Source organism: Musa acuminata, chromosome BXJ2-7 (genome assembly GCF_036884655.1).
Source record: "Musa acuminata AAA Group cultivar baxijiao chromosome BXJ2-7, Cavendish_Baxijiao_AAA, whole genome shotgun sequence".
Taxonomy (NCBI): Eukaryota; Viridiplantae; Streptophyta; class Magnoliopsida; order Zingiberales; family Musaceae; genus Musa; species Musa acuminata.
In genome coordinates this window covers 36,058,144-36,084,431 of record NC_088344.1, presented here as the reverse complement: position 1 = coordinate 36,084,431, position 26,288 = coordinate 36,058,144, and the positions used below count along the sequence as shown (strand labels likewise).

The window sequence follows — 26,288 nt, the reverse complement described above, 5'->3', positions numbered from 1 at the left end:
ACTGATCTCAATCCTCGACCCAAACAAGCAATGGATAGACGCTTTGATGAACTCTCTTCTCTCGTGGAGTTACTCAATACCAATGTGGCTCGTAATTTATGTTAGCACAGCCAACAGACGAGACCAAAAAAGAAATTGCCAATTAAATTAAATATATCTTAAAAAGCTGAAAACAACTAAAATTATCTCAACAAAAAAATTATGATCCAAGTTAATATATTGATCCGACCTTCCCTTGGTCAAAGCTGGTCAACCTAATTATCAAAACATTATGTTCTTCCATGTCTAATGCCAACAAAGGGGTTCCAACACTTTCTAGTTTTCAGCACAAGAAAACCAAATACCAGCAATTGATAAAGATTATTTAGCTAGCTCTCTGCATCTGTGTCCATAACACACATCCACACGTAAATTTTTTTTCAGCATTAAACATATATCGGTTCTTACAGCGGACACGAATGCGGTTGTGGCAAAAGTGTTTCTATTATTCCCAGTAAAACAATCTGCTGCTATAAACCAAATTGCAAATCTACTAGCTTGTTTATATACATATGCATGATTCTCTGGACTGTTTCTTTAAACCAGGTCAGTGGTATGGGCCTTCGATGAAACTCTCAGCTCCTTGGGTTAGCAGATTGTTTGGCATGTGAAGATCTCATGACTGGAACATCAGCATGCGCTGAAAGAGGCTGAAAGCTGGACTTGGCGACAAACCACAGCTGGACCCATTTAAGATTGCATAATGTGTACTTGAGAGCTTTTGTCCAATTCTCCTGCTTGTTGAAGCTATGGGTGATTGTGTAGTTCCCCACATTGTCATTCTCAATTCTATCAGAGAAGAAAATGGACGACCCATTAAACCAGTAGCAATGGGCGGCCGACGATGTATAAAACCCACATCAACCACATCATGCAATTTAAATTGTCTCCCATAGCGGGACTAAACGAGTTCCAATGCAACAATGCTTAAAACCAAGCAAAATGTTAATGGACAATAGGAAAAAGTTTCATTCCACAAATAACGTATAATCATGGTGTACCAAAATCTCACTTCTTGTCAGAACAAAGTATTCAAACCAAAGAATGCCCATGTAGCCAGAATTTTAGGTTCCAATTTTGAAGCACATAAGCTAATTTGAAGTGAAGTCACAAAAGATGGAAATTTTTGGGTAAACTATTTTGTTTGGGCCTGGTTAATGAGGACATACATTGTGTAGGACCAGATTTGAGGACCTCATACACTGTGATAGTAGCTCATGTTTTTGCATCTTCATAATCCAAATTAAGCCTACTTTATTATTATTATTATTATTTAACCTTTTTCTTTTTTTGTTGAGGACAGAAGATCAGATTGATAACTTTGGTCTCGTGAGAACCCCATGAAGGTATACTCAGTCTAGGATAAGAAATTTTGGCTGCACATGCCATATGCAATAAAGTCCGTTTTGCACTACACGGATCTTATAAAATCTCCAGTATTACGAATTCTTCTAGGATCAGGATATTCCACAGAACAATAAAACATTTACACTCAAAATGCTCCTCGAAAAAATAACAAGATCACGACAATAAAAAGTGTACTAATGCCAAAGATGCACATGGGGCAGGGTTAAATACATGTAAACCGATTGCAATTTAGTGCATAAGTTAATGATGCAAGAGTAAACATACATGACCTTACTTGCAAATAGAACATGTTAATTGACAAAAAATAGACAAGACTAAGAACCTAAGTCATGAACTAAACAAGTGAAACTTGGCAGATGAAATAAGCAGTTTGTGCAGCTCATTTAAAAAATAATCATCATATAAGAGAATAACTTGAAAACAGAGAATCTTTCATTTTCATTAATTAGCTATAGAGAATTTAATTTCATTAAGATTGCACAATGAGCAAAGTAGTCTAATTAAAGAGAAGACCTACTTGTATGGCAGTCTAAAGCATTTCTCAGGAGGTGTATTATTTTCTTGGTCCTTCAGATTTGCAAATTCTGCAAACTCTTTGAGGCATGTCAAAAACAATGTCGTTGCTTTGTCATAGCGACTGCTCCAGAACAAATTCACAGGACCAAACCTGGCAACAAAAGAGATTAAATCTCAACATTTACATGCTAGTAAACAACCACAAGACTACAAATTCGGGAGAAAGAGGTAACAGTGGATTTCGGTGAAGGCTTTTTGCACCACTTAGACAAAGAACAATGCCCACAGATTGCTTCCATGCATCTGAATTATTATGAAGAGTTCCTAAACACTTAACACATGAAAAGTGATATATTTTGATGTTATGAGCCTTCCAGGAAACAAGCTAGACCCTTCAGTTCTAGGCCTCTTTGGTTGCACAATCTGATTCCATTTTTTCTGATCAAAGTAATTTATGGATCTCATATAACCTACGCACTGAATAAAGGAAAAAAAAAAAAAAAGGGTTCGGGGTCAGCTACTTTCCATCTTTTAATATATCAATTGGATATTACAACAGACTATCCAGAAATGCTAATCTTAGATGCAAACCATCTTGTAGCTTCATCATGAACACAACACATTTATTCGATCATATCTTCTAAAATTTCCTTCGGTTTTCTGATTCGTCTATCAAGTTCAATATCCAAAGAAGTCTTGATCTACTAGCAGTACCAAGAACAGCAGCAATTAGTTATCATTTATGACAACATTTATTGTAGTCTGCTCTTATTTCACATGCTCCAGTTATGCAAATACTAAAGAAACCTTAAGATATGTAGCTATTATTTCACCTCCTCATATCACTATGATGTAATAGAAAAACACAACAAACTCCCAATGATGATAGACAAAGAAGTAAACTCAATAGATTTCTTAAGCAGTGGGGAGTTCAACAAAAGAACCAAGAACTAGTAGTGTACTACGTGACAGCATGGGACGTTGTGGTCATAAAGCTTATGAAATACAATTATGATATCTCTTTGCAGGACTTCACAAAATATAGTAATCTTTCTATCTACCGGAAATCTAGTGAATGATGAATTAACAGATCAAATCGGCATGCTTAAGTGTAAACATCTGTATATAGAATAACTTAACAGAAATCAGTAAAATCAGTAGACTTTAAATATTATGCAGAAGAGGTGAGACTAACTTCACTTACAGTTGATATGCATTATTGTTATTGTCCAAAATAAGGGGATAGCTTCCCATCGGAAGAATCTTTATTCGATATCTACCAGATATAAGGAACGTGATGCAAGTAACCATGAAGAAAATTGATTGTCTTCTGCTTGGATCGAGCTTGATGAGACAAAAGCTGGAATGAAGAAATACTAATATGCAGGATTGCAACCATGCAAAATCAGAAGTATAGACCTAACACTATGTCCAAAAACATATGACAAAAAGAGGGATAAAAGCAGAGAAAGGGTCCCCAAACATTTCAAGAGCAGAGAATTGGAATGTGCATGCCCGTCATATTGATGCATAACACAAATCACAAAGATGCAAAGAAAAAAGTCTAAAAAAGCAAACTTACAACAATGGTGAGTACTAAAAGATACAATTAAGGTTTCCTTGTGACTAAGAAACCAACCATAACCAGCAACCTAAAAAAATCTCACTTATGCAGTCAATCAACTTCATAAGATTGTAAAACACTGTAAAAAACCATTTGATGGAAAAACAACAATAAAGACTGTCTACATCTGTAACCTTAAGGATAATGCACCAGATATTTTGTTGTCAATCAATATGGCAGCCATAAGTCTGCCGTATAGCATGAATTGGTGTTAGCAGAAAATCATATTGGGATAACCGTCCCATAATCCAACACTTTCTCTGCAAGGATATGTCCCGAAGTAGAAAATCTTGTACATTTCTTCATAAAGGTCACCAAAAAACAAAGTTTCATACCAACTCAACAAACATAAACTCAAAAAAGCCACAAATCTGAAGAGTAAAATGGTTGAATTGGGCAACCCCCATCAAGTGTTCGCTTGAAAATAGGTTGAAAATGAAGCTATCTCAAAACTCTCAATTAAAATACATTTTCAGAATAATCACATATTCATGGACATGCTTTACAACAACATAAAAACAACATGGACTGTGCAAACAGATATAAATCAGTTGAAAGATACAGAAACTTTGGCCGAAAATGTTGAGCCATGGTATGTAGAAGAAGACATGCCTGGCCCCAAGCAGCATTTATTTCATCCCATTCAACCTGGAGATCAACAGAATGGTCAATGAAAAAAAGAAAAGACCAGCTGAAAAGATGGAAAATCATTATAAATGACAGAGTGCATCATGCATAACTCCGGCACAAAATTACATGGTTGGTGATTGACCAGCAATGCAAAATTGCACCAAAATAAGAAAGGATCAAGAAACAAATAGAATAAATCTAACTGAAGAAAGTAAAACAGTTTAATATGTCCTATCGATTTTGTTCAATATAGTAAAGCAGAAGACAAGTATTTAAGGAGCTTTAATAAAGAATATTGAGGAACTTTTTGCCCAGTCCTGGTGTAGCATACCCGTATCTTAGGAAGACGGCCAAGTCGAAAGTTGTTAATAGTTCCAAATTCTCCCTCATGTGAAATAGAGAAAGCATCAGTTAGCACATTAATTCGCTTCAGTAATTCTAAGTGTGCTTGTGAATCTTCTATCTTGGCTAATAAAGCATCTCTCTCTTCCTGACATGTTGGAGAAAAACTCAGTAACAACCAAGATAAACAAAAAAAAATTAACAACTATAAAGTCCTAATACATGAAATATGTAATATATGTTTCCTAAACTATGACTGCCATATAATGAGGCCAAAGGCAACAGCCTGCCACTATTTTTTCAAGAAAATTCAGCATCAGAGGCAAATATTATAATTTTTGAATCAGACAATACAAGAAACAAGATTAGTCAAGTTGCATATCAGACAATTAAATAATGTACCCTAAAAATCTGCATTAAGCTCCCAATAATCTTAGGCCAGGCAACTACTGCAGTAAATAAATCAGTCCATCTATATTATCTTTTCTATAGGAGTATGTAGCATCAAAGAAAATGGTTCTGCAATTGTAATTTTACATAGTTAATTTACATACTGAAAGATAATATAGTGATCTGCACAAAGACCATGCAGCACTGTCAACAACCAACAAAAATCAATTATGTATCCGTCTAAATCCACCATTATCAAGATCAGATCTAAATAAGTTCACTACTATCAATTCTCGATAGAATTTTTTTTTCCAGAGGGTAAGTGATGAAAGCAAGATTCGAGCCCAAGACCCTGCGATTGTCAAGAACTTTACCAACTAAGCTAGCTGACATGAAGGCCTTGAAGTCCAAATGCCATATTACAAGCATGAACCTTGCCATGTTTGTTTTATGTTAAGTATCTTTTTAACCTCTATTAAGAGAGCATCCCAATAATGATCATTTATGGTTATATGAAAAAAAAATTGCGCAATTAGAGAACATTTTTATGACCAATCCTGGTACTAAGATCAAAAGAATCTTGACCATGGTACCAAAGGCTCACCTTTAAACATGGTCTATGAACACTTTGTTGAAATACTTTTAGAGCCTTGGTGATATAATTAAGTACTGAAGGATGGAGAAATACACAAAGTCATGCTACTATTATATGCACCAGGAGATATTGCAAAAAATATTCTAAGCCATAACAACTCCACAAGCCTTACCAAAAATTACACACCACATTCAGAAGCATTTTAACAAAACAAAAAAAACAGAAGCATGCATAGTCAACACCACATCTACTTTGCTTTGATGTGAGAAAAGTTTAAAACTATTTAGGTCCTAGACACAAGCCTGAATAAAGCCACTGGTCTTGGACAGCACATGACAAATGATTATTAAGCTAAATGGAGACATAATCAAAATGAGGGAAGTTATTTTTATACCAAAGCAATATAAACTCATAATTGAAAATTTTAGGATTTTACAGAAGACTACCTGATGAGAAATCAGTTGGAATTGGAAGGAGTTGAACTCATGCCAATAGCTGTATAAGAAACAACAAAAATATCTCCAAATTATTTGATAGTAATGTAAGGCATGATCTCAGAATTAAATCAACATATGAACCCAAAACTCTGAGTTAATAGGAAGGGCTATAAGACTCTAGTTGAAGAAGGATCGAGGGTGTTAAACTTGTTCACGACACAGTTTTGGTCACAGGATCGCAAATGCAACATGGATGTGAAAATTTTATGCTTAGATTCACAATTTTGGACCTATCCACTGTGATCACAAATAGGATACATTTATTCAAGGTTTTAAAGACAAGGGTCCTGTATGAACAAGTTAATATTGTTAACATGTCTGACTCCATAGTTATCCATAGGTTCACAATTTTGAATTCCATTTACTGTGGTTACAGGTTATAATTTGGGCAAGGGAAATTGCTTATACAAGCACAATGTTTTATTTTATGGTTTTAAATCCACCAGCTTATGAATGCTTGTATGGAAAAGTTGATAATGTTATTATGTCTGACTTCATATTTATTCACAGAAAAAGAAATGGCACATTTTCCTTTGTGTTCTCCTCCAGATCCTCTTCCCTCCTCTCCTAAAACCAAATGACAAAGTGGAAATTAAAATACATACCGCTCCTCTAACTCTTCAAACTCCTTGCATTTCATTTGTATCTCATTCAGTTCAGCATTAGCTTCCAAACGCTGCTTCTCAATTTCTTCAATTTCAACCTGAAGCCTTCTCTCTTCTTCCTCAATCTAGTAGTTTTTATATCAAAGGTGCTTAGAAAAGGTGAATTAATGAAATAACACCACATAAAACAATATACTTGCTATCACATTATCATTCATAGATTTCTATTCTCATTAATTTAAACAAATTTACTGAATCAACTATATTACACCCATATAAGATATAATGTGATTTTAAGTTGGCTGTTGGTTGCTTTACATAAACCCTCCTTTTCTGGTCATGAGACTGAAATTGAAAAGGATTTAATAAAAAGCATGCACTGGCAAAATTGTGGCTGAATTAAATTGTGACATTATGACTTGTTATAGTCTATCATAACATGACATGAAAGATAGAAATTTTCAGAACCCTTTTGCACCATCAAATATTTCTTTTGTTAGCAATCCTGATGATTAAGACTTAGTGAATGAAGTCTAAGGATTTAACACACCTAAGAGTATTGTTAAAATAGTCTAAATTTATCATTTGATGTCACAAGGAGTCACTTCCTAATTTAAGTCTCTTTTATCTTCTTCATATAATTGTTGAATATTTTTGGTTTTTCTAAATACATGTACAGAAAATCAATATGTTGGAGAAAAATAATGAAGAAGGCAAATGCAACTTCAGACATTGAATATCAATCATATAAATGAATTTATCCATAATAAGATTTGATTCTGAAACTTAAGCATTAAAATCATAATAAAATCATAACGCAATGCAAGTCTCTGATGATGAACTTGTTCTAGGTTGTAGAATTAAACCAAAAGCAAAAGAAATAACACGAAAATTCAGTAAATTTCTCATATTTTTCACAATATATATTCAACACCTATCTTCTCGAAAAAGGGTTAACAAACCTTCCTGAGAATGCAACTTCAGAATTTAAGGGGCCTAAAATTTCCAACTGGATCTAGAAAAATGTGAAACTTTCTTTCTTCGTTTGGATACACTATCTATAAAGGGAACAACTACCAAGTATTCTTTTTCTGTTCTCCTAGGAATATGGATCTGAATTAACCTTCCCTTCTCTTAATAAAAAGAGTACATCAGAGAAACTATAAAATTCTATTGCAACAGGTTTGGTAAGCATTCAGCATTTCAGCTAGACCTTAGGGCCCTAAGAGGGGGATGACAAGTGAACTGAAATTATGTATTTCTTACCATCTTTCAGGTCTTTTTATTTCTCAGATTCTTGAAATTGGCCAACTTTGGCTTATAACTATGGCCATAATCTCTTCAGATGCAAGACCCTTTCTAGCATCCTGAGACTAGGATAGCCCATCCATCAGGTTTTAGATGATCTAAGAAGAGGAGAAGACGTAAAGAAGAAAGTTTCTCTTAGGTCTGTTTAGGTCTCTTTCAGCAACATGCTTCAGTCACAATATGGATATGCATTAAAACCAAGCCAAAATGCATATACTCGAGCATTACCTTTGTTTTCTCTTGTAGAAAGTCAGCCTCACTAAGAACATCATCGGATTCCATTTCAAATCGTTGAAGACATGATTCATAGGCTTCAATGTCTTGGTTCACATCTTCAACCTCTTCAAGAAGTTTATCTGACAACAGTCTTGTGCATTCCAAACAAATAGGTTGCTCAACCTACAAGGAAGTGTATGAGAACTAAAGAACTGTTGCTTCAAAAACAGTAAACATAGTATTCGAAGAAAGAGGTGTTTGAGAACTGGTAGTCAACTGCCAATACCTGCATCTGGGAAGTTGCAATATTAAATACCCTTTTCAAGATTTTGCTAGAGTTGAATCTTGGGTCGTTGACCTGCAAACCACTGCTAGGACTTTCACCTTGGACCTGTTCTTGGGCTCCCCTCCCTTCAGGTGCAGACTCACTCCTGTACATTGAAGCAGCAGCAGGTGGTAACACAACAAATGACTCCGTGACTACCTTTGCAGAGTGGCTACTGTCTGGTTGTGGAGTAGTGCTTCGTGATAGCACCACAAACGAATGATCCACTTGGCTAGAGCCCATCACGCTTCCCTGAACTGTAGAAGCTTCCGTGCCTACATGCATTCATAGTGCAAATCTTAATTTTATGCCACACATTTCGATCAATATGCAAAACATCACAAATTTTGAGCCAAAAAGATGGTCCTTTTAAGCATCGATCACCTTACCAGTTTGCACCAATGTATCGACTAGTCGTCAGTATGGCACATACCGAACCATATTGATGTATCGACACATAGTATGGTAGGGTGTATTGACAAATTAATATGTACCACTTGTACCGGTCCCCTATTAGACCGGTACATACCGCTTGTATTGGGAAATACGTCACGGTACGACAAACCTTGCTTTTAAGCCTCGTTCCAAACAAATCATATTGCTGCATTTTAGACACCCAGACACTCATCCGATCAAGGAGAGAAATCTCACAAGAAGGAAGCGAAGGAAACAAGCTTATTTTGGATAAACAGAGTCCAGGTCAGTGACAGTTTGATATAAACACCAAAAAAGTAGAAGAATTGTACTCAAATTGCTAACAATTTCAAACGACCATGCCCATTATAGTCAAGCGACCACAACCGATCCTCCGTGATCAATTTATGCTAATCCTAGGTTGCTACTAACAATTTCAACCAGAGATTAAAGAGAAGAGAAGACGAGACCGAAGATGTCAAGAAGGAGAAGAAACTCTAACCGGAGCAGGAAGGGTTGCTGAAGAACTTGTCATTCTTGGAATCGACGTTGATGACGTGCAAGGCGTGGCGACAGCTCTGGCACACCCATCTGGGGATATTGGGATCCATCGAGAAGTTCCTCTATCACACCTTAGATTTATAAAATAATAAATTATCAATTTCAAATTTTATAATTTACAGAAGATTTTTTTATTTTGAATTCAAAATCCTTATCTTCATAACACTAAATATTTTAAACTGAAAAAGAACTACAACTTCTTGGTAGGGTCACAAATGATTAAAGTCTCTTCCACCCAAGCCTTGTTTCTATTACAAATTAATAGGTTACTCTGACAACAAATACAAGATAAAAACATATCAACATCCATATATGCTGGTAGGAACCTCTAAAGAAAATCATCAAAATAATCTTTAATACTCATCAAATATATTTAAATATTTACAATTTAATATGACATGATAACATATTAATTTATTATGAAATTTTTGTATCAAATCAACAAAGATAATTCTTATGCAACAAACAAAATCATGAATCAATCTCATGCACCACATCACGATGACATACATAACAATTAAACAAAAAAGTCGTACATCAAACACTCGATGGTGCACTCTCCTAATAGCGAATTGAGAGTCATACTCCATGAGATAGGTTTTATATTCTCTCAACAGTAGATAGAAAGAACCCATATTGCACTCCCAACAGTAGGTGGAGATGTATCCCTCACCCGCACATGTGGGGACATGTTTCTTCCACTAGAGGATGGAGGAACCGTCTAGCCATCACATATAATGACCCGCTCATCTCCGAACGAAATCGCCCTACCTATCCTCGGCAATGATACATAATCATCTATGATCATTCATTTACATTCATCCATTCTCACGCATGCATTCAAAGAATTAATATGATAAAGTAACAAGAGAGACTATGCTTAGTGTATGACCTGCTAAACTATGTCCATTGGTGGCTTCACACTATGATGGACTTATAGTTCCTTTTACATAATGCACTTTCAATGTGAACCGCTCAACATAGTCCACATATACCATATGATAATAATCATAGTAATATCATGATCATCAACTTAATCTAAAAAATAATGGACAACCACTAATTATTTCCAAATCACATATTTAAATAAAACTTTAAGTTCATCATATCATAAAGACATGAGGTATCAATCACTCAATAACCCTCAATCGACTTAAACCCTAATTAGAATAGCCCAATTAACTTGAATCAAACTCCATTCAACTAGGACCTAATTGAGTCAACCTCTAATCCTTATTGAACCGATTTAGAATCACCTTAGACGGGTCTAATATAGATTTGATTGGTTTCAGTTGGGTCAAATGAGCTTGTATCGGTCAAATTGATCTGGAATCACTCTAAATCGACTTGAATCAATCAAACTAGTCTGATTCAAATAACTAAAGAGCTCAAGTCAACAAGAGAAGAGGGAATTGGGCTAGGTTGCACAGTGAAAGCCTAAACTAGGCAAGCCCACTCGAGCCTTGGACTAGTCTTATGCGTCACACATACTTGTCCCAGGTAAAAGGTTGGGCTGAGGTGTGACGAGCTTAGCACAAGGGGATACAACATGAGTTGGACCATGCCTAGCTCGTGGGCTAGGCCTATCTGACCTCACGAGTTGGGCCTACCTATGGCCTCATGACAAGGCTTGGTTAGTCACATGGTCTAGGTCGTGCTTCGCCACATTGTCACGGACAAACTTCTAAACAAGGTGTTTGATGTAATGCTTATGTATGTCCGTGTCTTTTGACATGTTCATGCCTTGTACAACATGTAGAGGGGCGGCCGAAGGCATAATAGTCCCATTTTAGTTGGGTTGGTGGCCTCTTTAGGCTTGTAAATAAAGGTTGTGTCATGTGAACACGTGCGAGAGCTTTTCGGTCTGTAATGGACCATTTTACCCTTTGTTGTGCAACTGTTCAGAGCTTGTAAAGTCTGTTTGTAATTTGCATTGTCTATGAAGTGTTTTTCGGACATGTTTGCTTGTGGATCACGATTGAGGCGTTCTCTTTAACCCGTTCTCTCTTTTGTTGGTCCTAAGGGACAATGGGAGGCTTCGGGGAGGCTGACCTTTGTGGACGGACGCGCGAGGGTGCCGCACGACTTAGGCAAAACCAGCTAAGTCCGTGTCAGATGGTATCAAAGCGGGACAAGCACTCATAGAAACACTTAACATGCAAACGTGGGGGACCTAGCGGGGCTGCGTTGAGGGCAGTCAGCACACACGTGACCGTTTGAGGGAAAACGGGCATAGAGATGTAGGGAAAAGAGTCGCTCAGAGGAGCGGGCATCTAACATTGGCATTCAGAGGAATGGCTAACCCTTCGCGCAAGAGGCACCACGAGAACAGGCAAGCTTGGAAGAATTTGGAGCGCACAAAGGTTGGGATGGCTGAGTTTGAGCTACAGCTCAACGTTGACAACTACACTTGATGGTGCTCTAGGCAAGCGAGCCGCTTGGCAAAAATGAGACCATGCAAGGTGGAATGAGTTGCTCAACGACCAAAAGAGTTATGCAAAGCTCACAGAGGTAAGGGGAATTGCTAACTCGAAGAATTTGGTACTCATGCATGGGCTTGTATGCGGACGATGGAATGTTCGTGGCCATCCCAAGGCGATCGAAACTCGGCGCCATGGAGCATTGAAACTTTCTCTTCGGCATGTGAAGGATACGTCCGTCGGAGGGTGAAGTGTGCAACGAGTTCAGCATGTTGCTAGGCCTTGAGGGGTGCAGCGGGGGCTGTATTGACATGGAGTCGCAATCTAGCAAGTGCGTTTACAGGAGGCAGAACAGTGCACAGTTTGTTCAACAGATCGGAGTAGTCCAAGGGGATGGTGGTCTCCGAAACGAAGAGAGATGTTGCTCTAACGGGACAGTTATCCAGGAGGGATAAGTCTCGGCTCTCCAGAGGGAGAATCATGTGAGACGGACCTCACAAGTTGAGGAGGAGTACCTCAACAAACAACAACTTCACGAAGCTCGATGGACCGAGCAAGCGGCGAGGAGTTGTCGCATGATCTCGCTCGAGAGAATGCATTGGTGGATGCATTGCGAGATCAAGTGGGGGAGCGACCTAAAACAACTTAAATGAAGGCACACTTGGAGTCGATGTGGAGATCGGACTTAAGGGAGGGCTGACCCGTGGAATGGTGGGCGCGAGGACCACCATCGACTCAATACAAAAACGAGGAGCGGAGCAACTTGGCGAAGTACCCAAGCCGTATGAAGGGAGCTAGCATAGAAGTTGGAACATGGAGCAGAGGCACAGTGCTTTTCTTAGACAAAGGTCAAGGACATGAACTCTTGCAGAGGCAAGAGTAGGACCATGTTGTTCCATGGGTCCTTCATTCTGACGGAGCGGACTCATCTTGCATGGTGCCAAAGACGAAGGGAGCTTCGGGGCACATGCACCTTATCTCGGAGAAGCATTTGAAGGAGGAACTAAGGCGACTCAATTTGCGGAGGCGAAGTTGGGTACAAAAGGCCTTAGCACGGGGCAAGAGGACGCAGAGGCGAGTACTCTTGAAGAATATGCCACAATGTCGCCATTCAAGTTACCATGAAGGAAGCGGTGCGCAGCGGAGATTGTGCTGGTAAGGGCAGAGGCCCAGGATCTAGACAATGGTGCACAAATTACAGTGAAGTCGGTGGACTTCGGGAGCTACTAGGCGACGGACTGTCCTAGAGCGGTGCTTCATCTAGGTGTGACCCAAGAGTGGGTGGATGAAGGTCGATTGCCAAAGGAGCGAACAAAATCGAAGGTGGAAGAGACCCTGCGATGTATTGGCAGAGGCCACACATGGAGGGTTTACAATTCGAGTTCATTCCACAAGGATCAGAATGCAATGGAGATGTCACCAGGAGGCGACATGGTGCAGCGGATCGTGGTGGAACAGTTCGTGGCAATGCGATACACACAACCTAGTCCCGTGAGGGATGAGATCATATGGAGGTATGATCGGGAGCTACTGGGAGCTCCGCTTTGGTGAACAACACGACGGCAAGAAGGGCTATGGATTCAAGGAGTGAAGGCCATGGTACCGCAGAGGCGGGTCTTCCGGGCGTGCACCGAATTTTGCATCGGATGAAAACCTTGGTCATCAGCATATGGGGGCTGGGTTCCACCAAGGGAAAAGTTCGAATGCAAGTACCAGTGAGTCCCATGGGAGGGACTTGATCATGCAGAGGTATGATCGAAACAGCTGGAGAGTTAGACTGCTCCAGAGCTCATATTCGCTTAAGGGAGCCCGACAAATCAGAGGACAAGGTCGAGTAAGCGAACGTTGCTACCAAGGAAGCTAAGGAGAACAGAATCGGTGCAAACCCTACAATGTGATGGCAGAGGCCATACATGGGAGTTGCAGTCTGTCTTTCCATCGATCAAACAGACTGCTTGGAGAACACAGAGGTGTTGAAGCAGGAGGTCGAAAGGGGCGAGGAAGTGACGACGAGTCCAGAGGGACTTAGCTACCCAAAATCAAGCATCAGTTAGAATGGAAGTGGACTTAGAGGAGTGCCACGGAGACATATCTACTGATTGTGAAGAAAAGGGATACAGAGGCGAGGCGACGGATAGTAGTGCCATGGGCATGGCAGCGCCATGGTACCGCAGAGGCGGGACTTCCGTGAAAGTCATTGATCCCTTGCTCTAATGGAAGGAGAGCGCTTGGTCGTGAAAGGGGCCGAGGAGGTGGAGCATGCAGAGGCAATCTCCAAGTACCGAGACAAGGCTGAAGGGCAGAGGCCAAGAAACTTCGTAAGACCGGTGTCAACAAGTTTCTCATCAAGATAGCCGTAAGTGAAGGACTTCAGGTCATGCAAGAGTGCACGACCAAGGAACGAAGCAGGCAGTACGCGATGCTGTACCTTTGCTACTCAGTGGAGTAGGCGACAGGGTTGATGGAGAAGACGGTACAATCCCAAAGGCGACCTCATCTATCAAAGAACTACTCCAAGTTGGGGTGAAAACTTCCTGCATTCCAGAAGTTCAATGGCATTGAGAAGGTGAATCACAGTAACTAACTCAACGCAAGGAATGCAAACACTTCAAGTGCTTCAGAAGTGTGAGCAAAGAGCAGGCGAAGGCCAGTAACCAGCTCGATGCATGAAGTACAACCTCGAGGAGGCGGGCGAAGTCAAGTAACCTTTGCCTTCTCAACTCAAGAGAATGGGCGAAACCGAGTACCCCAATTCTCTTATCTATCCAGCAGAGGAGCTCTGCAGAAGTTCAAAGACCCTTCGAAGATAATGGAAGACAATAGCTGTCAAATCCTCACCAACGGTGATCAGTGCTATTGAGAGTAGATTGTCCGCTTCATTCCCCAACGAAATGCCAATCGAAAGCGGAAGTGATGCGAACCTACTTGGATGTGACAACTAACTAAAAGAAGAGTCAATGAGCAGATTTTGTGGAGGAAGGACCCAAAACTTCAGAAGTTTACGAGGCGATGCTCGTTAAAGCTCCAACAAGCATCCACCCAGTTCAAGCAGTATGTGGAAATTTTAAGAGACTGGCGCAGTAAGGATGGTCTTTTCCTTCATCTGGGAGATCCGCAGGAATCAACGAGGATCAACACAACTCAGCCAACCCCACACCAGAGTCAGAGTCATTGACGAGTTGAAGCAACATGGCGGATCAAAGGTTCGACTACTCAAAAACAGCATCGGAGAGCAGTTGGGAGCCAGGAGGCGCATTACAACTGGAGCAGAAAATTGAAGACTCAGCAAAGGCGAAGAGTTGCAGTGTTCACAAAGGCTTCGACGAGGACGTCGAAGGAATAAGTGGGAGAGAATGTCACGGACAAACTTCTAAACAAGGTGTTTGATGTAATGCTTATGTATGTCCGTGTCTTTTGGCATGTTCATGCCTTGTACAACATGTAGAGGGGCGGCCGAAGGCATAATAGTCCCATTTTAGTTGGGTTGGTGGCCTCTTTAGGCTTGTAAATAAAGGTTGTGTTATGTGGACACGTGTGAGAGCTTTTCGGTCTGTAATGGACCATTTTACCCTTTGTTGTGCAACTGTTCAGAGCTTGTAAAGTCTGTTTGTAATTTGCATTGTCTATGAAGTGTTTTTCGGACATGTTTGCTTGTGGATCCCGATTGAGGCGTTCTCTTTAACCCGTTCTCTCTTTTGTTGGTCCTAAGGGACAATGGGAGGCTTCGGGGAGGCTGACCTTTGCGGACGGACGCGCGAGGGTGCCGCACGACTTAGGCAAAACCAGCTAAGCCCGTGTCAACATGGGCAAGGATGATCCAATCTGGCCTATTAACTTGACATAGATCATACTCAAGTTTGACCCCTTTTATTAGATTTTAATTCTTTTTTTTTTTTCAGAAATACTATAAAATGTTACATAATGACAATTAAAGGTAAACAAATTATCAAAATAAATAGTTCATTAAACTTTCAAAATTATTTCATTAAAATAGATTTCTAAATCTATTTTTATGAATTAAATAATCTAATAAATTTATGATCCCAAATTCAAAACTAATTAAATAATGAAAATTCACACATAAATCCATGAAACAAAGATATGTCAAATGAAATGAATTAGAACTATTATTTTAATCTAAAAATAAGAATTTCAACAATAGAATCAATCTTAAAATTCATTTAAACTAAAAGACAATTATAAGTCAAGCATTATTAAAATGAAATTCCATCATAATTATTTTAACATCGAAAATATGCATCATAAAAATTATAATAATTTTAATATCAAATATTTCAAAATATAAATTAAAACTTATAAGAAAATAATAGAGGATCCTACCTCTCCTTAGGGATCCTTTCCTTAATCCTCTCGCTGTCAAGCTCGACGAGGAATGAAAGAGAGGGAACCCTCTTTATATAGGAGAAGATGAGTCCTCTGAAAAGATAAGTAATGATTTAATTTTTATTTTTAATTTATTTTTATTTTACTTTTACACAAAAAGACATAATTGTAACATTTATTTCTTATGGTTCACATACAAAACTAGAATTTGAAATAATTATTACATAAAAGTCAAATCACTCATTAAGAAATAGATATAACTAATAATTTTTAGATTAGTTAATTAATTAATTAATTGACTAAATCACTAATTATTTTTTACTCGAAGGAAATCAATTTTAATCATTTCTTCAATCATATAATACAAATAAGGTTATTAATCATTAAAATAAGGAAACACATTAATTATGGTTATTTGCTTTAAGGTAAGAAAAAAATCTTACGTCATAACATCCTCCCCTTGTCTCCTCTTCCGATTTCATCCTTCATCAAGTTAGGGATTCGTCTTCCTCTAAAATTCTTTAATAAGTCAGGAAGAGAAGGGTTTCTGTGAAGAAAAATGGAACGCATGGACTTGTAGTTAAAGAAGCTTGCTCCCGCTCGTTGGTAGCGGATCGAGCTCCACTGGGTCAAGATTGGGGGCCTCGTCGTCAAGTGCGCCAATGATAAGGTATCAAATTCCTCGTACCCATCCAATCGCGATACCAACCATGTGATCGTCAGAATCTTGGCCCCCGACATGGAGATACGAGGACTAGAGGGACAAGGGACAAGAAACAATCACTATTTATTTGACCGAGTATTTCATACATGCATCATTATATGCTCAACTAATTTGTTTATGTGATCTAGTTCATTTAATTATCTTCACATGATCCGGTTCATTTAAGGATAAACTAAAATATTTCTTGATTGACTAAAGATAAACAAAGACGTCTCTTCTGAGTGTTTTTTTTTCTCCCTCTGATCAAACTCTATTATAGTGCATGTGAAGCATAGCTCATTGGTCGCTCTATGTCGTGACGAGTCTTTCGACTCCATTTACGGTAGCCCTTTCCTACTCAGGCCCCCTCACCATACTCAAATACTATGTCGGATCTGATATCAAATGTCACGACCCTAGCCTAATAAGCTAACTAGCCCATCAACTTCATTTGACCTAAATCACTAGTCAAAATGCTTAAGCTAAAGTTGATCGAATACCTCGTACCATCCGATTGTGTCACCGATGATATGATTGTCGGAATATTGGTCGTCGACGTAGAGATCCGAGGATATGAGGGACTCTCCCCTACCTATCATATAGGGTTGTGTCACTAGTCGAGTGACAAAGGGTGGAGCACATTGTCACAGATAAAGCTATAAATAAGGTATTCAATGTAATGCTCATGTATGTCTGTGTCTTTCGATTTTGTTCATGTTTTGTATAGTATATAGAGGGTTAACAGTAAGTTTGGCAACCTCATTTTGGTTGGCTTTGATGACCGTTTTAAACTTGTAAAAGAAGGTTGTGTTATATGGGCAATTGTGGGGATTTCGATCTGTGATGGACCATCTTAAACCCTTTGTTGTACTATTGTTCAAAGCTTACGAAGTCCATGTTTATAATTTGCATTACCTATAAAGTATTTGCTGAAATGGCTGCTTATGAATCCCGAGTAAAACGTTTTCTCTAAACTGTCTCTTTTTGGTAGGTCCTTAAAAAGACCCTAAGAGATTTCGGGGATGCTGACCCTTTGCGGACGGACACGCAAGGGTGCCGCATGACTTAGGCAAAACCAGTTAAGTCCGTGACAACGTGGCGATGGTGCTGGGTTTTGCTAATGGAGGAGACACAATGGTGTATGAGTTTATCGAGGTTTATAATGAGCACAACAAGGGGCAAGGGCAGCACAAGTGTGTTGGGAGTGGATGCATGTGGTGCTGGTGATTGCAAACGAAGGGGTGATGGAGGGAGTTGATTAGCGGTGAGCTTCTCGAGGGCAGACAAAGAAGTGGAGACAACATCACAGGGCGAGACAAAGACAACAAGGATCGACGTCACTGTGAGGACAAAATGGATCGAGGTGGCCAACTATGGTGACTTGAGGGCGATGTGATGCTTTGCCTCAGCAGGGCGATTGTGCCTCTCTCGTTCGACCATAAGATAATACTATCATGCCCCTATGTATTTTTTTTTAAAAGATAGTTATATATTACTTTAAAAGCTTATTACAAGCTATATCTTACTCATCTAAGCACAAAATGAGACTAAGCTTTGGATGCCAATGTGAAATTCAAACATGATCAGTCATAAATTTCTTGCTATAACTAGCTAGCTGATAGTCACACCTATCGCCCTCTCTAAGGATATGATCTACCCTCCACTCTAAAAAAAGGAGGACAACAAAAAGATCCCTAATAGGATTAGTCAAAAACCAAGGAGAAGGATCTTCCTCCTTCAAAACATTTATAATCTGTTTAGCATCAGTCTCTATAAAGAGTTTTGTCATGCCCAATTGAATGGTAGCTTGGTTTGATTTGGATTATGTTGGGCATTGACGAGGACATCAAGCCCTTGAGTGGGGGGATTGTGAAACCCCGATTAGTCCCACATTGGAAGTGGACAAAACTAAGATTGACTTATAAGGATTTGATGGGTATACTACTATCAACTTCAGCTTAAGCATTTTGGCCAGTGATTTAGGTTCAACAAAGTTGATAAGCCAATTAGCCCATCAGGTTCGGGTTATAACAAATTTGTCTAGTGATAGCTTGGAAATGGGTTTGAAGACAGATCAGCTTGGTGCTTTCAACCTTAGTTCTAAGCTGGACTCTTTATTTTCAAGCACCAAAATTTTCTCTTAAAGACGAGGAAAAATTAATAGCCCTGGCTAAGCCCTTCCTCTCAGTAGACTAGGTAAAATTAACAGCCCCACATCCAAGGTCATATAAACCAATAGCGGAAACTAAATTCCGAAATGCTCTAATGACGACATTAAGTCTAAAAGAAAAACCACCATACTTCTTAAAAGACTCGAGAATACAATTAAAGCCCAAGGGATGTTATCAAAATTCATAAAGGTCATACCATCAAAGAAATCCTTCCTAATAACAATATTATTACTAGCATAAACTCCCGACAAAAGCCAAGGAAAAGAGAAATCCAATTGCAGTAAGCATGTATACATTAAGGGTGGGACGATATCACCTGGACTTGCAAACATCTTCCTTCCCTATGTGCGTTTCCTACAATAAGACCACATCAGGTTTGTGTTTTACTTTTACAACTGTAAAGAAATCCGTAACCCTTCTACAGTTAGCATAGCGGCAATTCTAATTTAGAAACATCATTTTTAACAGAAAAAAGGTTAAGGAGACTCCATGTGGAGGTGGAACAGCACAAGGGGAGGCGAAGCTAGGGGAGATGCGAGGCTTCCTAAATCATTGTCGCATGCCCTTAAGCAAGCTCTCGACCGCCTACAATTTAATATCTCCAACCATCCTACCGGAAACCCTGACGCCATGTCACAGACTTAGCTAATTTTGCCTAAGTCATGCGGCACCCTTACACGTCCATCCACAAAGGGTTAACCTCCCTGAGACCTCTTACGGTCTCTTAAGGACCTACAAAAGAGAAGTCGGGTTCAAAGAAACGTTTAACTCGGGAACCACAAGCGGTCATTTCAGCAAACACTTGATAGATAATGCAAATTACAAACATATACTTCGCACGCTCTAAACGATCGCACAACAAAGGATCTAATGTGGTCCGCCGCGGCCAAAAGTCCCCATAAGTGCCCACATGACACTGTTGGAACAATGCAATGAACCAGCCCTAGACAGTATCCCAAAAGTCCATCCAGCCGTGTGCCAGCCGAGTAGCATATAGGTGCTGTGTTGGCTGACACTCCGCACCACTTTGCGAAGCTAGAAAACCCCCAAAATGGCTGCCTTGATGGCTTGTTTCTGGGCAGTTTTGCCTCTGCACAATGACTGCACGCAACCTACATTTACAAGCCTAAAATGGCCATAAAAGCCAACTAAAATGGGGCTGCCAAACCTACTACAAGCCCTCTTCATACTGTACACAACATGAACAAAACCAAAAGATACGAACATAAACGAGCATTGCATCAAACACCTGTTTACAACTTTGTTCGTGACATTCTCTCCCACTTATTCCTTCAATGTCCTTATCAAAGCCTTTATAGACACTGCATCTCCTCGTCTTTCCTGAATCTTCAATCTTCTACGCCAATTGGAATGCGCCTCCTGGTTCCCAATTGCTCTATGTCGATGTTATTGAGTAGTCGAACTTTGATTTATCATGTTGTTTTAACTCGTCAATGACTCTGACTCTGGTGTGAGATCGACCGAGTTGCGTTAATCCTTTGGTTTCTATAAATCTTTCAGACGAAAGAAAAGCCCTTCCTTGTTATGCGCTAGTCATGCAAACATCTCGCACCGTTCAAACTGGATTGATGCCTATTGGAGCTTTAACGAGCATCGCCTTGCATACCTTGAAGTTTCTGAGTTCTTTCCTCCACAAGATTTGCCCATCGATTCCTCTTTCACTTAGTTGTTGCCTCCAATCACTTCCGCTTTTGATTGACCTTATGTTAGAAAATAAAGTGGACAATCTACTCTTGGTAGAATCAATCACCATTGGTGAGAATTTGACAACTGTTGTCTTCCACTTTCTTTGAAGAGTCTTTGAACATGTGCAGAGCTCCTCTACTAGATCAATAAGAGAACCGGGGTACTCGATTTCGCCGATTCTCTTAAGAGTTTAGTAGGCAAAGGTTATTTGACTTTGCCCGCCTCCTCGAGAGTTATACTCTATGCATTGAGCTGATTACTGGCCTTCGCCTGCTCTGCTCACTTCTGAAGCAACCTAAATGTTTACACTTCTTACCTTGAGTTAGCAACTATAATTCACCTTCTCACTGCTATCGAACTTCTAGAATACAAGAAGTTTTATCCAAAAAGAGCTAAAGTTCGCCCCAACTTGGAGAAGTCTCCAATAGCCTTGATCGCCTCTAGGATTGTATTGTCTTCTCCATCATTTATGTCGCCTACACCTCCAAGTAGAAAAAGTACAACACCACGCCTATTTCATTCCTTTGTCAAGCATTCTTACATCAACTCAAAGTCCCCCACTTTTGCTTATTTTGATAAGAAGCCTATTGACACTGGTCTTATGAAGTTCCTTAGTCTCTGCCCTTCAACCTTGTTATGGTACTTAGAGTTTGCCTTTATATTCTTCGCCTCCTTAACCCCCTTCATGACCAAGCGCTCTCCCTCCATGAGAGCAAGGGATTGATGACTCCACGAAAGTCCCGCCTCTGTGATACTATGGCCACTGCTATGCCCATGGCCTTACTATTCGTCACCTCACATCTACGTCTCTTTCTTCGTGATCAATAGATCCACCTCTATAGCACCACAGAACTCCTCCAAATTCACCTTCATTAGCTGATGCTTGGTTTTGGGTAGCTAGGTCCCTCTAGACCCATCGTCGCTTCCTCACCCCTTTCGACCATCTGTTTTATCACCTCTGTGTTCTCTAAATAGTTCCCCTTGGTTGATAGAAAGATAGACTGCAACTCTCATGCATGACCTCTAATATCATGCTATGAGCTTTGGAGCAACATTCTCCTTTGCTTCCTTAGTAACAACGTTCACATACTCGACCTTGTCCTCTGAGTTGTTGAACTCTCTTAAATGAATATGAGCTCTGGATTTCTCCTCGGTGATAACAACGTTCACATACTGCGCCCCCCCAAGGGACTCACTGGTACTTGCACTCGGAAGTCTCCTTGGTGGTACACAACCCCCATATGCTAATGACCAAGGCTTTCATCCGATGTAAAATTCAATGCACGCATGGAAGACCCACCTTTGTGGTACAATGATATTCACTCCTTGAATCCATAACCCTTCTTGCCATCGTGTTGTTCATCGAAGTGGAGCTCCCAATAGCTCCGATCATACCTCTGTATAATCAAGTCACTCACAGGACTTTTCCTGTATGTGTCGTATTGCTACTGCCTTGAACTATTCCATCATTATCTGCTACACCATGTTGCCTCCTGGTGACATCCCAATTGGATTTTGATCTTTGTGGGATGAACTCGAACTACGATCTCTCCATGTGTAGCCTTTACCAGCACATCATAGGGCCTCCGCCACCTCCGATTGTGTTCGCTCCTTTGGTAATCAACATTCGTCAACTCGCTCTCGGGTCACACTCAGACGAAGCATAGTTGTAGGATAGTCCGTCGCCTAGCAACTCTCGAAGTCCATAGACTTTATTGAAATTTGTGTGCCATTATCTGAATCCAAGGCCTCTGCCCCCTAACTGAATCTCTGTTATGCACCACTTCCTTCGCAACAACTCGAAGGGCAGCACTGCAACATATTCTTCAAGAATACCCGCCATCGTGTACTCTTGCCTCATGTCAAGGCCTTCCGACCCCAACTTCACAAATGCAAGCGAGTCTCCTTAGTTCCTCCATCAAATACTTCACCGAGATTATGTGCATGTGCCTCAAAACTCCTTTGACTTTCGCATCGTGCAGATTGAGTCCGCTCCATCAGAATAAGGGAATCATGGAACACCATGATCCCACTCTTGCCTCTACAAAAGTTCATGTCCTTAACCTCTGTCAAAAAAAAACTTCGTGCCTCCACTCCATGCCTCATCTTCTATGTCGACTCCCTTCATGCAGCTTGGGCACTTCATCAAGTTCCACCCAAGTTGTTATATTCCTCGGTTTGCATTGAGTTGATGGTGGCTCTCGCGCCCATCATTCCACAGGTCAGCCCTCCGTTGAGTCCAATCTCCACATCGACTCTTAGTGTGCTTTCGTTAATTGTTGCCTTGGGTCGCTCCCCCACTTGATCTCGTAATGCGTCCACCATCGCATTACCTCGGGCGAGATCATATGATGACTCCTTGTCGCTTGCTCAATCCGTTGAGCTTTATGGAGTTATTGTCTTGAGGTACCCCTCCTCAACATGTGGAGTCCATTATACATGATTCTCCCTCTAGAGAATGAGGACTTATCCCTCCTGGATATCTGTCCCGTTGGAGCAACTTTTCTCTTCACATCTTTTCCTCTGAAAGTTTCGAAAACCATCGTTCCCTTGGACTACTCTGCCTTGCTAAACGAACTATACACTGTTCTACTCACACAAACGCACTTGCTAGATTGCGACTCTTTACCAATACAGCCCTACTGCACCACTCAAGGCCTAGTAGCATACTGAACTTGCCACATACTTCGGTCTCATACAAAAGTATCTTTCCCATGCCAAAGACAAAGATTCAATGCTCCATAGCACCGAGTTTCGATCAGCTTGGGATGGCCACAGATAGTCCATCGTCCACATACAAGCCCTTGCATTATTACCAAATTCTTCAAGTTAGCAATTCCCCCCGCATCTATAAGCTTTGCATAACTCTTTCGATCGTCGAGCAACCAATCCCTCGCACGATCTCATCCGTTACCAAGCGCCCCGCTTGCCTTGAGCACCGTCAAGTTTGGTTGTCAACGTCGAGCCATAGCTCGAACTCAACCATCCCAACCTTTATGCACTATGTGTTCTTCCCAACTAGCTTGTCCTGGTGGTGTCTCTCGCACGAAAGGTTGCTTATTCCTTTGAATACTAATCTCGGATACCCGCTCCTCCAAGTGACTCATTTCCCTAAGTCTCTATGCATGTTTCCCTCAAACGATCATGCATGCTAGTTGCCCTCAACGTAACCCTACTAGGTCCACCACGTTTGCGTGTCAAATGTTTCCAAGTGTGATTGTCCTGCTCTGATACCATCTGTCACTGACTTAGCTGGTTTAGCCTAAGTCGTGCGGCACCCTTACGGTTAGCCTCCCCGAAACTTTTTACGATCCCTTAAGGACTTGCAAAAGAGAAGATGGGTTAGAGGAAAAGTTTAACTCAGGATCCACGAGCAATCATTTTAGCAAATACTTAATAGACAATACAAATTACAAACATAGACTTCGCAAGCTCTGAACGGTTGTGCGACAAAGAGTCTAATATGGTCCGCTGCGACCAAAAGTTCCAACAAGTTCCCACAAAACACTGTTGTGGAACAAGGCAATGAACTAGCTCTAGACATTACCCCACAGACCCATCCAGCCATGTGCCACTCGGGTAGCTCCTGGGTGTTGTGCTGGCTGACACTCTGCACCTCTCTGTAGAGTTGGAAAACCCCCAAATTGACTACTTGGATGACCTGTTTTTGGACAATTTTGCCTTTACACAATGACTGCACAGAATTTGTGTCTACAAGACTGAAACAGCCACAAAAGCCAACTATAATGGGACCACCAAACCTACTACAAACCCTCTATATGCTGTGTACGACATGAACAAAACCAAAAGACATGGACATATATGAGCATTACATCAAACACCTTGTTTATAGATTTACCCATGATAGTCAGGAGAAGAGAAAGGTCCTGAGGGGGCCTCCGCAGAGGAGTTCATCTACTCTAAAGGAGGATGTTGTGCCACCATGGAAGTTAGGGTAACAAGAGCCGATTCCACTTTACGAATTAGGGATAGAAACGAGTCCCAAGTAACCAGGTCTTTAGCAATATCCACGGTAAAACCAACGCCATCCGAATTGGGTTCAATGATGCTTGTAGGTTCGCCGAAGGAGGACCACCATCCTCGGGAAACATCTCAAAAACATCCTCTTTCGAGTCCAGCATCTCATCCATGGGGTCCGATTCCACCACAACTTGTTTGCCTTCGTCAGTGAAGCAAAGCCCATGTGGAACAATGACTTCGAGAGTAGACCTCAAGCCCTGCCCATCGCAGATAATGCCAGAGGATGTGCCTCAAGCCTCACATGACTGTTCACCATCAGAGACCATATGAGTCATGGGTGGCACGTGCTCCTCATGAGTTAAAAGAACCCGTTGAGGAGAAGGGCCACCACCATCTTCTCCCGGATGGGCGCCAAGAGGGGACATGGATCCATGGACCACAAATCTCCGCCTTTATATCCACCCTGAAACGCACTGCCTGAGCCTTCCAACTCGAGAGAGAGTTGCTCAGCCATGCCATTAGGAATTTGCAACCCCATGGGGAACGGATTCGAGGCATGTTTTTCTGTAGGACATTCGGGGGTTTTCATGACCTAGACAACCACAGGAGAAGCACATAGACAAAATCCTCTCATGGACCACAACCTGGAAAAATTATTCCGGAGGCTTGCCAGCTTGTTTAAGGGGGCAAGTGAGATCGATTTCAATACAGACGCTAACGAATCGGCCCCTTTAAAATGTAAAAGCCCTATCAATCTTAAGGGGATGCCCGATGATGGAAGCAATACGGGTGATGCCCTCCTTGTTCGGCAGCCCAGGAAATTGAATCCACACAGGGGCGGAGATGAAGGACTGGAGGAGAGGTTGGTAGTTTGCACGCCAAGGAATAAGGTGGATTGAATCTTCATATCAACAGAGGTCCCAGGGTTTGCGCCACTCCCTGAGTTCATCCTCCGCGAAGGTAGCACTGTCTTCCGAAGAAGACCGGATACGCTCAAAGGTAGTAGAGGAGCAAACCAGAGCTAAGAGGAGGGGCCTTACCTGCAATGACCGGTGCCCAAGACAGATTTTTGGAAACCCCCAGAAGGTATGGATCCGGGGGTTTCGCCGGAGGAAGAGGGGCAGAAGGTTTCGCAGGCGAGGAAGGAATCGACGACGGAGGTGGCCTTGATGTGGAAGCCTCCCCATCATGCTTCCCCGAAAGGCCTCACTGGAGCAGGACGGACCGGCTATGACTCGCCCGCAGGAGACACCACCGCAGGAAAGGGGGAGGGAGAGGAGTCGCCCGCACACCCGCGCCGCGAGCAGTCGATGCAGGAGAACGAGCCCTCACGGAGGCACCGGCACGAGCAGACGAGGCCATCTCCCCGGTTTTCCGCCTCCGTCAGCTTCTTGATAACAATAATCTACCAAGCGAAGTGGAGATACTGGACGCACTATGTAATTAATGGCATGTGTTTATGGTGGGAGAGATGATCACAAGTGAAAAATCATTCTTTGCACACATGCAGAATGAATTAATGTTCTTTTATA

General features: G+C 41.0%; 1 protein-coding gene across 4 annotated transcripts; it reads right to left on the bottom strand.

Annotated features, from left to right (window-relative positions):
* Window positions 1-404: 404 nt before the first annotated feature.
* On the bottom strand, window positions 405-26,208 carry LOC135617881 (beclin-1-like protein). Of its 4 annotated transcripts, XM_065118603.1 has the most exons (12): window positions 25,797-26,204; window positions 19,385-19,422; window positions 9,372-9,501; window positions 8,417-8,730; window positions 8,143-8,313; window positions 6,607-6,731; window positions 5,951-5,999; window positions 4,509-4,667; window positions 4,110-4,195; window positions 3,128-3,199; window positions 1,925-2,074; window positions 405-828 (listed from the first exon to the last, which is right to left on the bottom strand). In XM_065118603.1, the coding sequence occupies exons 3-12, from the start codon at window positions 9,478-9,480 to the stop codon at window positions 615-617; spliced, it is 1,449 nt and encodes a 482-aa protein (XP_064974675.1). In that variant the 5' UTR covers window positions 9,481-9,501; window positions 19,385-19,422; window positions 25,797-26,204; the 3' UTR covers window positions 405-614. The 4 variants fall into 4 exon arrangements, with proteins under 4 accessions (XP_064974675.1, XP_064974674.1, XP_064974676.1 ...); XM_065118602.1 differs by lacking the exon at window positions 19,385-19,422; XM_065118604.1 differs by lacking the exons at window positions 9,372-9,501; window positions 19,385-19,422 and having other exon boundaries at window positions 25,797-26,203.
* Between the last annotated feature and the right edge of the window lie 80 nt (window positions 26,209-26,288).

What these genes read in the sequence shown, in the direction of transcription:
- LOC135617881 (XM_065118603.1), bottom strand. Translation starts at nt 9,480, where the DNA reads ATGGATCCCAATATCCCCAGATGGGTGTGCCAGAGCTGTCGCCACGCC. An exon ending in TTTGAAGAGTTAGAGGAGCG is followed by an intron (nt 6,000 to 6,606) that starts GTATGTATTTTA and finishes TTTCTTATACAG; the next exon opens with CTATTGGCATGAGTTCAACT. An exon ending in TGCTTTAGACTGCCATACAA is followed by an intron (nt 829 to 1,924) that starts GTAGGTCTTCTC and finishes CTTCTCTGATAG; the next exon opens with AATTGAGAATGACAATGTGG.